The sequence below is a fragment of the Canis aureus genome, chromosome 14 (assembly GCF_053574225.1).
Source record: "Canis aureus isolate CA01 chromosome 14, VMU_Caureus_v.1.0, whole genome shotgun sequence".
NCBI lineage: Eukaryota > Metazoa > Chordata > Mammalia > Carnivora > Canidae > Canis > Canis aureus.
In genome coordinates, this window is record NC_135624.1 from 49,497,995 (window position 1) to 49,514,281 (window position 16,287).

The 16,287-nt window shown below is 34.9% G+C and overlaps 1 protein-coding gene across 26 annotated transcripts in view; it reads left to right on the top strand.

Moving 5' to 3' along the window:
- Nucleotides 1–16,287, top strand: part of FIP1L1 (factor interacting with PAPOLA and CPSF1) — a 74,471-nt gene that overhangs the window by 44,034 nt on the left and 14,150 nt on the right. For 14 of the 26 annotated variants that reach the window (XM_077848016.1, XM_077848024.1, XM_077848005.1 and 11 more), the window contains 3 exons: nt 10,213–10,239; nt 12,268–12,322; nt 13,724–13,779. In XM_077848016.1, coding sequence (XP_077704142.1) covers nt 10,213–10,239; nt 12,268–12,322; nt 13,724–13,779 — 138 coding nt within the window. The remainder of the gene's footprint in view (nt 1–10,212; nt 10,240–12,267; nt 12,323–13,723; nt 13,780–16,287) is intronic. The other 12 variants (XM_077848027.1, XM_077848032.1, XM_077848007.1 and 9 more) reach the window with 1 other exon arrangement.

Below are 16,287 nucleotides of genomic sequence, written 5' to 3' on the forward strand. Positions count from 1 at the left end.
AAGTTATGTTTATACTCTGCTGTAGTCTGTTAAGTGTGCAGTAGCATTATGTCTAAAAAATAAGGTACCTGCCTTAATTAAAAAATACTTTGTTGCTAAAAAATGTTTACCATCATCTGTGTTTTAAGTGAGTCATAATCTTTTTGCTGATCTTGGGGTCTTGTCTTGATGTTGGTGGCTATTGATTGATAGATCAGGGTGATGATTGCTGAAGGTTGGGGTGGCTGTGGCGGTTTTTTAAGATAAGACAACAGTGAAACTTGCCACATCCATTGACTCTTCCATTATGAACTATTTCTCTGTAGCAGTGATGCTGTCTTAAAGCATCTTACCCACAGTAAAACTTCCCTCCAAATTGGAGTCTGTCCTCTCAAACCCTGATGCCTGCTGCTTTATCTACTAAGTTTAGGTCCTATTTTAGGTCTGTTGTTGTCATTTCAACAGTCTTCACAGCATCTTCACCAGGAGTAGGTTCTGTGTAAAGAAACCAATTTTTTTTTTTTTTTTTTTTTTTTTTTTGCTCATCCATGAGAAGCAGCCCCCCATCCGTTCATGTTTTATATGAGATTGCAGCAATTCGGTCCCATCTTCAGGCCCCACTTCTCTTTCTAGTTCTCTTGTTATTCCCACCACAGCTGCAGTTCTTTCCTCCACTGAAGTCTTGAAGCTCTCAAAGTGCTCCGTGAGTTTTGGAATCAGCTTCATCCATACTCCTGTTAATGTTGCTATTTGGACCTTTCTCATGAGTCACGAGTGTTCTTAATGGCATCTCGAATGATGAATCCCTTCCAGAAGATTTTCAGTTGTCTTTGCCCAGATCTGTCAGAGGAATCACTGTCTGTGTCACTGTAGTCTTACGAGATGAAATGTATTTCTTCAAGAAGACTTGAAAGTCAGAGTGACTCCTTGATCCATGGGCTGAGAAGGAGTATTGTGTTATAAGGCATGGAAACGTTAATGTCCTCGTATGTCTCTGCACCAGAGCTCTTAGGTAACCAGTAGCATTGTCGATGGGCAGTAATATTTTGAAAGGAATCTCATTTTCTGAGCAGTAGTCTCAGCAGTGGGCTTAAAATCCTGAGTAAACCATTGTCGTAAACAGATACGCTGTCATCCAGGCTTTGTTGTTCCAACTATAGATCACAGGCAGCATGGACTTAGCATAATTCTTAAGGGCCCTAAGACTTTCAGAATGGTTAGCATTAGCTTCAACCTGAAGTCACCAGCTGCATTAGCCCCTAACAAGAAAGTCAGCCTGTCCTTTGAAACTTTGAAGCCAGGCCTTGACTTCTTTTCAGTTGTGAAAGTCCCCGATGGCATCTTCTTCCAACAGGAGGCTGTTTTGTCAACGTCGAAAATCTGTTGTTCAGTGTAGGCAGCTTTATGAATTATCCTAGCTGGATCTTCTGGGTAACTTGCTGCAGCTTCTACATCAGCACTTGCTGCTTCACCTTGAGCTGTTATGTTATGGAGAGGGCTTTTTCCCTTAAGCCTTATGAACCAACCTCTGATAGCTTCAGGCATTTTTTCTCTAGCTTCCCCATCTCGTCAACTTTCATTGAATTGAAGAGGGTTATAAGGGTCTTGCTCTGGATTAGCCTTTGGCTTAATGGAATATTGTGGCTGTTTTGATCTTCTATCCAGACCACTCAGACTTTCTCCATACTTTTAATAAGGCTAGTTTGCTTTGTGTTCACTGCAGTAGCACTTTTAATTTCCTTCAAGAACTTTCCTTTGCATTCACAACTTGTCTGTATGGCTCAAGAGCCTGGCTTTCAGCCAGTTGACTTTTAGGATGCCTTCTTTACTAAATTTAGTAATTTCTAGCTTTTGATTTAAAGGGAGAGGTGTGTGACTCTTCCTTTCATTTGAACACTTAGAGGCCTTAGAGGGTTATTAATTGGCCTAATTTCATTATTCTGTCTCAGGAGAGGAGGAGAGAGACAGGGCAGTCGTTGGTTAGTCAAGCAGTCACACAAACATTTACTGATAGTTTGCCATCTTAGATAGGATTAGAGTTTGTGGTGTCCCAAAGCAGTTGAACAGTAACATCAGAAGATCAGTGATCACAAATCATTATAATAAAATAATGAAAAAGTTTGAAATACTCTGACAATTATATGTGACACAAAGACATGAAATCTGTAAACACTGCTGGGAAATGACTCCAGGGACGCCTGGGTGGCTCAGTGGCTTTGTGTCTGCCTTTGGCTCAGGGCGTGATCCCAGGGTCCCGGGATCGAGTCCTTCATTGGGCTCCCTGCATGGGGCCTGCTTCTCCTTCTGATTGTGTCTCTGCCTCTCTCTCTCTGTCTCTCATGATTAATAAATAAAATCTTAAAAAAAAAAAAAGAAAGAAAATGCAAATAACTCCATTGGATTTACTGAAGTAGTGTTGCCACAATCCTTCAATTTCTTAAAAACAGTAACTATGGAGCACAGTAAAGTGGGTACAGTAAAATGAGGTATGCCTGTAATGTTAATTTTCAACCACATGCTTTCTATATTTTAAATACTTGTCCAGATTTCCTTTGATTACTTATTCTTAGAATTTCTATGCTGTCCTATCAACACTTAAGGATACTGATTCAGAGGATTTCTGATGCTGGTTTAAGTAGTATCTAACGGTTATATTTGCTGGAGGCAGGGAGATAATTAGTTAATACTAAAACCAGATATTTGTAAATTGTATCTGAATTATTCCTTGTTTTTACTATGTTGTGAGTTGTTGGGAGAGAACATAGTCTTTTTTTTTTCATAGTCTGTATTTCCATCAGTGTTTCCCAGCAGTGCTAATCACAGAGATCTTTTGTATACTTGAAATAACCTAAATAAGACATCTGATTGAGTTAACATATTTATGTATACATAACACCAAGGAGCTTTTCAGATTGACAGTTGGTATAGTCATACAGACACTTGTCAGATAGGGTACTTAGCTTCCCATAACAGTATGGGTGTACAGATCCTTCCCCTCTGAGTAGGGGCCTTGATTAAAGCCACATCTTCAGTTACCATTTACCACAGAAGGACATGATTACAGTATGTTCTATAGAGTTCACTGTAATTTGGATCACCTTAAGAATCATAAGCAGCTAATGAAAGAAAGCTGTGGCTCAGGAATCTTTTTTTAAGTTTGCCTAAAAAGTACTCCATTTTTCTTAGAGAAACCTTGGGTTTTCTTTTTGCTTAGAGAAATACTAAAGGAGAAGGAAATACTAAATACTAAAAGGAGAAAGGAAAAAAAATCCTTTGAGAAATTAAACGGATTTTAATGTTGTCTTTGTTAACATTTACTTTGAAATGCATACTCTTTCAAGATTATAGGCCTGTATATGATACAATATTGTAATGATGTATTATACCCACGTTTCGGAGTGTTGATCTTTTCATAAAAAGAATTTTTTCTCTAATAGAATGATACATCCAGATGTGCCTGGGATAGGCCCTACTTTGTACCTTTTATCCCAGCATAAATAATAATATTCACTCTCACAAATGCCTTGGTTTGGAGAAAAAAAGTTCTGGTCAACTCTTAGAGCTAAGTTTCCAGGCATGACTCATTGCATAAGTAGATAGTTACTCCTTGACAATGATGAGGTGATAGAGATTGCGTGCATTCAGGGGACTTTTACTGTCAAATACCAGACAAGGAGAGGTGTACTGCCTCCTACCCCCCTCAAACACACATCTACAGACACAGTTGAAACGTTACAGAACAAAATATTTGCCAGGATTTGTATGAAGAGTGGAGGTTTTTTCTTGGAGAATACAGCAAACATATAGAGACCCTTGGTCCCAAATTAATGTGACATTTGGAGTAACTTTTTTAAATGAAAAAGTATTTAATGTGGTTTTCTGTTACCATTACTAACAGTAGCTTGAAAACATAGATTATTCAACATTTTTCTTAATTTTCAGAAAATTCGTTATTTTCATCACCTAGTGAACCACCCAAATTTAATTTGTGTTAAATTTTTCAGAAATATATTAGTGCAGTTTCATGCTTTCACTGAGTATTAGTAGAAATTCAATTGACACTTGAAAAATACCAGGGTTAGGGGCACCAATACCCCAAGCAGTCAAAAATCCACATTTAACTTGACCACCCAGAAACTTCTACTGATAGCCTATTGTTGATTGTAATAGTCATTTAATACATATTTTTAATGTTATGTGTATTATATATTATATTCTTACAATAAAGTAATCTAGAGGAAAGTAAATGTTAATATCATAAAGAAGAGAAAATGCATTTGTAGGTCCATGCTATAAAAAAAAAAAAAATCCATGTTTAAGTGGACCTGTGCAATTCAAACTCCTGTTTTTTAAGGGTCACTGTAATAGCTAATAGTAGCTAATATTTATCAAAAGCTTATTTACTATTTAAGGTACTATTCTGAGCAAATTTCATGTATTAACTCAATATGATTCTTCATATCTGAAAGAGACATTACTCTAATTTTGCAGAAGAGAAACTGAGGTATAAAGAATTTAAGCAATAGCTAGAATAGAACCAGCAGGCAGTTTTGTCCAAAAGCCTGTTTTGTTAACTATGTTGAAATGAATCATGGCATTCTGTATATATTCACCCCAATAATGTGTCTTTTAAAAGTTTTTTTTTTTTTTTAAGTATTTCTCATGTTGAAGTGCATACACAGATATTTGTGGGTAGAGAAATTATGGAGGTTATAAAGAGCAGGAACGAGTTTTTTTTTTTTTTTTTAAACATCCAGTTAGCTGACATTTTACTGTTTGCCTCATTTTTAATGGTCACATAGTACTGCATTTTATGGTGATATAATAGTTGATTAAATCAATATCCTGCTGATAACATTTAGATTTCTTGGTATCTTCATTTTTTTTTAAGATTTTATTCATTTATTCATGACAGACACAGAGAGAGAGAGAGAGAGAGGCAGAGACACAGGCAGAGGGAGAAGCAGGCTCCCCATAAGGAGCCCGATGCAGAACTCCATCCCGGGTCCCCAGGATCATGCCCTGGGCCAAAGGCAGGTGCTAAACCACTGGACCACCGGGGCTACCCTCTTCATGTTTTTATGAAAGTAGTTTTAGCCTTGCAGATTCCTTAAAAGGGTCTTAGAGACCCCCCTGGAATCTTCACATAACAGTTTAAGAACTGCTGCTTTGGCAAAAGCTTGGCCTATACTGGGTAAATATCCACACCTTTGAGGAAGTAGTTTTGAGAAGCTATTTTATGAATATATTTATTAAGCAAATTTTTGTAGTTCTGTAAGATTTTTGGTCTTACACAGCAAATCTGCATATTAATTGATGCTGTTTGCCAAAAAAATATTTTCTGGAAATACCTTTAAAAAAGAATTTCTTGAATTTTTTGAGAACTGAACTCATTTTTCCTTTTGCTTTTTATATTTTAAAAAATTCCAATAGGATGTTATTTTTAAAGGGTAGATGTTAGACAATGTATGTGTATGTGTGTAGTTAAAATTTAAAAAATACTGATGCACAGAAAAGCATGTAGTAAAGGTAACATTTAGAGATTTTTTATAAACCTTGATTTTAGGTATTCAAGTTACTTTGTGCAGAATTTACTTAGTCCTAGAAATCAGTGAGAATTAAAGAAAGTGATCAAGGTTATCTATTTGTATCATAATAGTGCTGATGAAATTCAAAAGTTACTGGTGAGAACTTGGAAGCCTAATTTGCATAATTCTGTCAAACTCTTTGTTTTCACTTGAACATAATAGAGAAATGATAGGTAGCTATTAGGTGTATTTGTTAGCTGCTGCTGAGTAACAGCTCACTCCAAAATGTAGTGGCTTAGAACGACATACATTCACTAATTGAATAGGTTTTGTGGGTTAGGAATGTGGGGACAGCTTAGTGGGTCCTCTGCTTCAAAGTCTGCCACAGACTTTGAGATGGTCATCCTAAAGGCTGGACTGAGGGAGTGTTCTTTTTCAAGATCACTCACCTCTGTTGAAATCAAGATTCACTTCCTCTCCCAAAGGCAGCTTGCTTCATGAAAGCATGCATGCTGAGAAAACCGTAGAGGATACCAGCAAAATAGAAGTCACTGTCTTGTAACCTAGTCACAGAAGTGACATCCCATCGTTTTGCTGGATTTTGTTAGAAATAAGTCATTATATCCAGTCCATACTCGGGGAGGGTATATATACCAAAGGTATAAAGAGGCATAAATAACAGAGTCAGGGATCATTAGAAGCTATGTCAGAGGCTACCTAGCAGATAAACTTTTCTGCCTTAGAAAAACAGTGATGGGCTGCATTGAGAATGAGTTCATCCACAGTTTTTGTTGTTGTTGTTGTTGTTACTTGCAGAGCTTCTATTAATTTTGTGTGAGTTTAAAAAATATAGTTAAATTCCTTTCAGTAAGTATCACAGGGCTACTGCCTTTCTGCTGCTTTGCCTCTGAGATTCCTTCAGTTCCCAGATAGGATTTCAGGTCCATACTTCCCATTGAAGAGTACGCATTACAGGAAAAACGTAAATCTAATTCTCTTTCATTTGAGGATACCAGGTAGTTAGTGTAGGCTGTCATTCAGCTGTATTATTTTACTTTAGGGTGTTACATGCTTTGTTAGTTTCATAAAAATTTGGAATGGAATTTACTTTTGTATATTTGACAGTCCATAGAGAAGTTTAGGATCTCATTCATTGATTCTCAAAGTATGATCTCTGCTCAGCAACATCAGCCTATCCTTGTTAGGAATGCAGATTCTCTGGCCCTACTCCAGACCTACTGAATCAGAAATTCTAGAGGAGGGACCCAGCAATCTGTGTTTTAATCAACTCTCCAGGTGATTCTGGTGGTCACTGAAGTTTCAAAACCACTACCTATCCAGTCGTTCTAGAACTTGAATATTACTTTTCCAAAAGCTTTGGCCTACAATACTAGACATTTTATTCTTATTACTGTTAGGCAAGCTTTCCAGGGAAATAAACATTTTTTCCTACTCATTTTACAGATAAAGGAAACAGTAAAACACAATACTTGTGTAATTCCACTCTGTTGGTTAGGCAGCATGTGTGTCGGTCAGGAAGGTGGGAGTGTTGAGGATGAGGACAGGAGTTTTTGAGACCAATTTTCTCTTTCCTTATGCTGTTTCTCTTGTTAACAAAAGTCAAGTACTAAATAGTGATTTTTATTTGATAATTACGTTGAACCATTATATCACGTACTAAACTTTTGTAGTTGTATTTTGAAAATACATCTGATAATACTGAGGAATTGATTTGTATTGCATTTCATCAGCTTTGTGATTCTGGTTCAGTGAACATTTACCAATAAAGATTTGCATTGAAATATCTTACATGAAATGGAAACCTCACACAAAGGGCCTTTTCTAGTTCACATGCTCACTTTGTGATGAGTAGATAGTTACTGGAATGAGATCTTTGAATAGCATGAGATTTTTTTTCTTTATTCTTTCCAGTTGATTTTTTAAAAACCTGTCCTATGATACTACTGTAGTGATACTAAAATTAAAAGCAGAGTGTAATTTTAACAACCTTAATAGCATATTTAATAATTTGGTTGTAAGTCCTTTATGTCTTGTGAAAATTTGACAACTTAGATGTTTTTGAAGGCTAAATTTTGAGAGGGGCTGACTAGTAATTTCTTAGCTATTTTGCATGAATTTACATTTTATTTTAGTAAGCTGTAGTAAGCTTTAACCAAAGTGCTGCATGTTGCTCATGAGTTCATTTAAGTAGTTCATTAGGATCACGGAGTGGTTTGCTGAATTTCATATAATTCTTTATCTTATACAGTAGTCTCCTCCCATCCCCCGCCCTTACCTGCAAGGGCTATGTTCCAGGACCCCCAATGAGTACCTGAAATGGTAGACAGTATTGAACCCATATATATTACGTTTTTCTCCCATTCATTCATAACCTATGATAAAGCCTAATTTATAAATTTGGCACAGTAAGGGATTAACAACAGTAATAAAATTAAACACTTATAACTATACTGCAATAAAAGCTATTTGGGGATCCCTGGGTGGCGCAGCGGTTTGGCGCCTGCCTTTGGCCCAGGGCGCGATCCTGGGGACCCGGGATCGAATCCCACGTCGGGCTCCCGGTGCATGGAGCCTGCTTCTCCCTCTGCCTGTGTCTCTGCGCCTCTCTCTCTTTCTGTGTGTGTGTGACTATCATAAATAATTAAAAAAAACATTTAAAAAAAAAAAAAAAAAGCTATTTGAATGTGATCTCTTTTTTTTCTCTCTCTCTCTCTCTTAAAATATCTTAGTTGTACTGTCCTCACCTTTCTTGTGATGACGTGAGTTGATAAAATGCCTATGTCCTGAGATGAAGTGAGGTGAATGGCATAGGCCCAGTGACAAACATAGCATTAGGCTACTGTTGACCTTCTGACATTTCATCAGAAGGAGGATCACTGCTTCCAGAATGTGGTTGACTGCAGATAACTGAAACTGTGGAAAGCATGGCTAAGGAGGGACTACTGTGTACACACACACACACACACACACACACACACACACACAAAATCATGTATTTAAATGTAAAAACTAGATTACACAGTGAAGTTAAACAGTGTTCTAAAAGACTTTTTACTGTTCTTTTTTTTTTAATTTACTTAAATTCTGTTAATACATAACGTATTGTTGGTTTCAGAGATACAGTTTGGTGATTCTTCAGTCTTATATAACACCCAGTAATCATTATATTATATGCCCTCAATATTTGTTCATCACTCAATTACTGTTCTGAACAAAATTAGGTAATAGTAGATATTAAGAACGTTTAATATGCTCTGCCTTTCTTACTTTTCCCATTTAGTATGGTGTCTGGGACTCTGCTAGCTTGTATTGTTTGCTGGATTCTTTTAGTTTAGTAATTTAGGAAGCAGCAAGGTAACTTCAGGATGGATGAGAATTGCCATTTAGTGTAGATTGAGTTAGTAGACATTTGGAGGTGTAATGGTTTTCGAAACATAATGGTTCACATGTCTTTTACATATCTTTTTCAGTCTTGTTGGTTTTGTAAGTTTAGCATATCCTCTTATTGTAATGGGTGGTTAAATCAGGTGTTTCATTCTCTGTTTTAAGGCCACTGTTTGCCTTAAGACTTTTTTATATAAACCTCTTGTTCTGGTAAAACATGCAGAGAAATTTTAAATTATTAACAGATGTTTCTATTGACAAGAAAACACTTAAAAGTAATTGTTTATAATATTTTTCCCCATGCATTTAATGAACTTGACTTTTTTTCATCTTTTGAGCTAATTTTGATGCAGTTTTTAAGATAGGATTTAGTAAACCATTCTGTGTTGAAGTTATTATGGTATAACATTTTTCATGAAAAAAATTTTTTTTTCTATTTTTCTACTTAGAAATGTCATTTTTCTTTAAACAAAAAGTAGAATTTGTATGCCACATAAGTTTTACATTAGGATATAAGGGCACATTTGACCAATGTAAATTGAGAATGTTTATTTATACATAGTTTATTTCTTAAAGTTTATAATGTATGTAAATAAATGAGAGTCACTCAAATTAGTATTTGCAGACTCCAATAGAAGTAAATTGTTCACATTTATCTTACTGTGCCCTGGGGGTATATATATATATATATATATATATATATATATATATATATATATATATGAATTGGCTATACCCCCCTTTTCTAGTCCCACAATCAAAGGAAATAATAGCCTTTCCCCAGTCCTGTCAACAGTAGTAAAACCTAAATCAACATTTGAACGTCCCACAAAGCTTTACTAAAGTGAATATTCATCGTCTTAGCAGTTACCTTGTATGACCTGCGATATTAAAGAGTCCATTGATAATTTCCCTATTAAAATATTAAATAACAAGATCAGATGTTGACTATCAAACTTAGTGTTAATTTCATGGAGTTTGATATTTGTGCACAAAAAAATGCACAAGTGTGCTTTTTAAACTGATGTCTAACTTTGTTTGTGATTACACCTAGTAGGGAAAACCTTGTTTTACCAAGTTGTTAGACTGGGTTTTCATCAGGAAGTCGGATGTTATGCTGGAATTGTTGGTCCTCTGCAAGAATACAGAATGTTTCTTTTGAGTGAATAAGCCAGGAAAATGAGGCGCAAGGGGTTTTATTTCAAAGGTTTTTTTTTTTTTTTTTTTTTGGTGATGGCATAAATACATAACAGGTTATAAAATCCAATTACTATATTAAATTTCATCACTTGTTTTTTAGGTATTCCAATAACTGTACCACCTCCAGGTAAAACTTTTTTCATGTTTTCTCCATCATTGTTAATAAACATGAAATTTCAAGCTTGTAGTTACAGGAGGGGCAGTGTCGATGTGGTTAGACTATGGAATAGGCTATTGGGATTTCAAGGTCCTATTTTCAGCTCTGCCTTTGCTTCATTCCAGTTTTGATTAAGATACTTAGTTTTCTTATACCTGTCTTACCCATTTTTGTAGCAAGAGAGATTCTGAGAAAATTCTCACCTTATCAATTTGTTGAAGAAAACAGTATGGGATATAAAATAAAATTTTTATGAAAAAGAATTTTTTAAGAACACTGAATTTTTTTATATGATAAAGCAGCTGCAAAGAGAAGAGATCATTTATCTTGACTTTATCATGGTTTTTGGTTTTTTTTACCGTGCTGGCATAACTCAGTATCGTGAAAAAATACGTTCTGAGCCATACAATTAGATAGATTGACACCTGGTCAGATGGTTGTTCTTAAGAGTGATTGTTAAATTGTTGATTGTTGTAATGGTGTGATCAATAGTTTATACACGACCAAGGGTTATTTTTTTTACACTTTTTTAGTGTTGTGGTTTTAAATATTTTTAGAATGTGATGCAATATGATAGCAAGTGTTTTTGTTACTGAGTTCAGTATTCAGAGCCAAGGAATATAAAGAGAAAGAGAGATGACCATGCTTGGAAGGGTGGGTTCTGAATTCAGGATGACCTTGATAAAGAGAAATAGTGGAGTTTAGATACCATAGGATAGTATACATATTTATTTGTGGAATAGTGAGTCATTGTGTATCAATGTGTCTGAAAAAGGCCTGTCAGGAAAAGTCATAGAGGAATCATTGGTGTGTCTAGTTTAAAAGAAAATGTGGTTGAAAAGCTGTATGGGATAGGATTGTGGTCATTGCTAAACTGCAGAGTTCTGAGATGTTTAATAGAGGAGTTACAGGTCTTGAAACTGGGTAGTGAAGATAAGCATGGTGAATTTGAAACAACTTGTAGCAGGGCCAAAAATTGATTTAAATGGACTTTGAGAAGGTTAAGAGAACTGGGATTCATTTTTACATAGAATACTAAAGAATGAGGCCTAGTGGAAGTGTTTTCAAATATGTAGAGGGTATGATAATAGATTGCTTCTTGTTCTCATTCAGAACAGCATATGAATTGTAGTGTGAAAGATTTAAATTATATAGTTTAATTCATTTTCTAATAGTGAGGGTTGTTAAAACTTGGAAAGAATTGGTATCATAAGGAATTGGTATCATAAGGTATTTAAGTTGAATCTTAAAGTCTTTTGTTGGGATGCTTTATTGCCTATCTGAATTTGAAAGTGCAGAGTAGATTAACTGTTAAGGTCCCTTTTAGCCATATTCTATGGTATTTCATTTAGGTATTGTGAACTATTGAGAATACAGACCTCATGATATAAAGGTGCAAATTATTTTCTCTCTAAACTAATCCAAAAACTATATTATATGCCCTTCTGTAAAATAGTTCTTTAGGGTTGTGCTGTTTAAAACATATTTTATGGTAGATGTTCTCAGCCTTAAGCATTTATATATTTACTGGTAAGATTTTATTTATAAATTATATATTTTAAGGACATTTCTATACATCTAAAATAAAAACATTTTTTGAAAGAGGTAAATGCTATTTTATTTGCTTTTCTTCAAAAGTATTTCAAGTATAACATATCTGGTGGCAACACTACTACTGTTTTATATATGGATAAGGTAAGGCATTGAGATTAACTTTCTCATACTCACAAAATGGGCTGTGTGTGGTGCTGAAAATAAGACCGGGTGTCCTGACTCCCAGTTTGTGCTCTGTGTATTAGACCAGACTGTTCATTTAAAGTTTTATTATTCAAAAAATCTATTTGTAAGTTTAAGCTCCATTTTTTTTCTGTCCATTATAACATAGAGAAGCACGTTATGTCCCCAGAGAAATTTAGTGATACGCAGCAACTTTGTTTCACACTTGACACTAAATGTACATTCTATTAACTTTTTTTATCTTATGATTGAATGTTTCAGGTTTTCCTCCTCCACCAGGCGCTCCACCTCCATCTCTTATACCAACAATAGAAAGGTAAATCAGTATGGATAGGGTAAAACTATCATTGGTAGACTTGTGACAGAAAAGTCCTATGCTTATCTTGGTAATATCTTCAAAGATTTAATTTTGTAGACATTAAATAGTACCTGCCTTTTTAAATTCATGAGTCTAGAACTATACCAGTTACTTTTATATAATATGTTGGACCTATATAGTTCTGTAACAAAACAGGACAGAGAAAACCAAATGACAGTATTTTTGAAATGTCTTGCTTTGATTTAGGATACACTGATTAAAGAAACCCCTAGATTGGTAAAAACTTGGCTCTAGTCATTTTTGTGGGATAGCCAAGTAGATGACTGATAATAATGAATAATGCATGTCTGTTTTAGAATTAAGTAAGGACAGTTATTATCAGGAACCATAGTAAAGAAAAGCTGCCTTATTCCTTTTGACCCTGCTGTAACTCAACTTCCTCAAAGGAAAATTGAATCCATTCTATATGACAGTAACCTTCTTTTTTATGTCCTGCATTTCTGGTTTATGTTAGTTGGAATGCTGTACTAAAGAGTATTTACCTCGTAGATGGCAGAATGGTGTTTAGCAACATAAGGCTTTGGAAATCTCACAGACCTGGCTCAATTTTAACTTCAGAATTCCGTAGCTTCGTGCTGCTAGGCAAGGTCCATAATCTCTTTGAGACTCAGTTTCCTTTTACTAAGTGGGGTTGATAGAGTTAAGATTAAAGCAGCTAGTGAATATAACACATCAGCACAATTCTTGGCACATAGAAATCACTAAAAAATGGTAGCTATTACTGTTTCCTCTTAAGTAGCAAGTAGACTCCATGAAAATAATGTATTTCTGAAAAGTGACCCAAATTATATTAGAAAAATTGTGAGAACTTTATATCAGTAGCATCAAATCATGCAAAATTTTCAAAAAAATGATAAAGCTCAGAACAATCTTAATTGGGAAAATAGAAGGATTTAATTGTATTAAGTCTTTGTTAAATATATGTTTTTCTCAATCAGAATGTTAAAAAGTATTATTGTTTATTCTGTCAGTGGGGCTGAATTTCTGAATCCTTAAAACCTATTTTTTTAAGACTAAATTTTAGTGAATTCCCAAGTACTTTTTTAGCCTCAAGGTTTCTGTTATCTTGGGATTCAAGCTGAATTTATTGGATTATTCACATTAAATAGTACTGGCAAGCTATGGTTTTCTTTACAAGTGGGTATTAGGTTTAATATATATTGAGATTAAAAGCCTGTTTTTTTATATCAAAAAATAAAATTACAGAATTAAGATTTATCATTATATGATGGTTAAATGAAAGTCATAATTCTGCCTTGATATTTTGCATTTGTACCAAATTATTAAAACTTAGAACTTACTTGCAACACATAATAAAAATACATTTTTCTTCAACAGTGGACATTCCTCTGGTTACGATAGTCGTTCTGCACGTGCTTTTCCATATGGCAATGGTAAGCATTTTCAGTTGCCCAGATTCAGTTTGAACCAGTACTTAAGTAATTTTAAAGCGATGAAAACATACTTCCATGGTGTAAAATACTATCTTACAGAGCAATTTAAAAATATTAAGTAATGGAATAACTAGGTCTTACATTCTGGATTACTTAATAATTTTCTTTTATCAAATATACTTTTAAAAATTAACAAATAGTGATACAAGAGGGATATTTGTACTTTGCCCTTTCCTAAAAGAATTTAAGATTTGTCGGCAAGTTGTCTCAGTCTTTGTTCTCAATCTTTTTGTTTCTTAACTCAGGGCATCCAACTAACCTTGTTCTTTTTCTCCCTTGCTGTTTTTTCTTCTAGATCATTGTCCTCTTTTCCTATTCACTCTTGACAACATAATCCATTCTAAGGATTTCTAATACTTGTTTCTGCTTAGATCTCTTGATCATTCATTTTAAAAATGCTTTGCATTGTACTAGGTTTTAAGGCTACAGTAAACTAAACATAAGTTTGCAGACACTTAACTGAGCCACCCAGGTGTCTGAAGATTTCATTTTTTAAAATATTAGTTAAGCATTTAGCTTTTTTTCAAAGTAGTATGTGCAAATTTTTAATCAATAAGCAAGAGTTTTCTTTACCAAACCCAACTCCTCTCTCAGGGAGAAGCATTTTTTTTTTTTAAATAAAGGAATTCTTTAGTGATAACGATTATAAAGCATATTGCAGAAATTAATGAGAAGAAAGTTACGAGTTTTCTTCATCCTAATCAAAACCTTGGAATAAAGGTAATAGATACATCTTTGGCTTTGTTGGTAATTCTGTTTTACCTTTGTTAATTTATTTTAAAATTTTGTAATGTATCCTCAAATACTGCTATGTATATTAAGATTATGCTTGTAAAGTAAGACCTAGATAAAAAGTAATCTTTGGGGATGCCTGGGTGGCTCAGCAGTTGAGCAGTCTGCCCTTGGCTCAAATCATGGTCCCGGGGTCCTGGGATGGAGTCCTGCATTGGGCTCCTGGCAAGGAGCCTGTTTTTCTCTCTGCCTATGTCTCTGCCTCTTTCTGTGTGTCTCTTGTGAATAAATAAATAAAATCTTTTTTTTTTAAGTAATCTTTGTAGAAATATCAACTGCAGAGAGAGCATTTTTGATGATTTTTAGTTCTTCTGATGGTCTGCATGGCATGCATACATAAGCTATTACCCTGTTTCTTGATTTATATAACTGTAGATACCATCTGTTACCCTCTTCCTCTGATAGATGCGTATTTTGCTTACATGTTGCCACTCTCTTTTCCCCACCAGTGACATACTACTGTTTTTGTTCTTCTATATATATATTCATTCATGTACCATCTACATCTGTTACTGTGCAAATTTCCAAGCCCTCACATCTTCTTCCCCCTCTGCCTCCCAGCTTTGGTCAGCCATCCTTCTGCTTAGAAACTTTTATATTTGGGGCACCTGGGTAGCTCTCAGTTGGTTTGACTGACTCTTGGTTTTCAACTTAGGTCTTGATATCAGAGTCTTGAGATTGACCCCCCACGTTGGGCTCTGCACTCAGTGTGGAGTCAGCTTGACCTTCTCCCTCTGCTCCTCCTCCCCGCCCCCCGCTCCACCCCCTGCTCCCTCCCTCCATCCCTCTCTCTCTCATAAATAAAAATCTCTAAAGAAAACAGATACTTTTTATTCTGTCCTATAACCAAAAGTCTCTGTGCCCTGATAAGTTTTTTATTCTAAAAGTTAAACAATAAATCATACTTCTATTATTATGACTATGTAAATACTGTATACAGTAGAAATAGTTATAATACTCAAGTCATGCAACAGGGAAAGTTCCTATGGCAAATAAATTGAAAATACCATTTTTTTCTTATGTTTCATTAGCCGTGTAAAGTCCTACTACATTTTAATTGGGTTTATATTAGGACTGTGACTTTATCCATCTCAAATTTTTTTTCCAAAAAATGTTTTCAAATTTTGTTTTTCAGTTGTTAAGCCATGTGAAAGGCATTTTTGCCTTTGTTATAAAGATATAATTGTGCCAATGTCATCTGTGGAATAGCCTGTCCTTCTGAGAGATCCATAATGTCCTATCCATTCATATATCAGGTTTCTTAAGTATTCCTGAATCTGTTTCTTGGCTTCCTAGACTACTCACTAGTTGAACTCTTCTTGTGCTAATAATGCCACACTATTTTAATTACGAATTTTGTAGTAAATCTGATACCTTGTTCAGCAAAATCTATCTACTTAGTCTGGTTCAAAAGTATTCTTGCGTCATTGCTCTTGCATATTCATTCTAACATCAGCTTTGGAAGTTTCATGAGAAACTGTATTGAGATTTTGATTAATAACTAACATTTATATTATGCTTACTTTAGACAAAACTGTTAACTCATGTAGTCTTGACAGCCTTATAAAGTAGACATACTGTTACTATTCCCATTTTACGGACATTGAAGAACAGCAAAATTCAGTGGTGTCCCCAGTATCACACAATAAGTCGCAG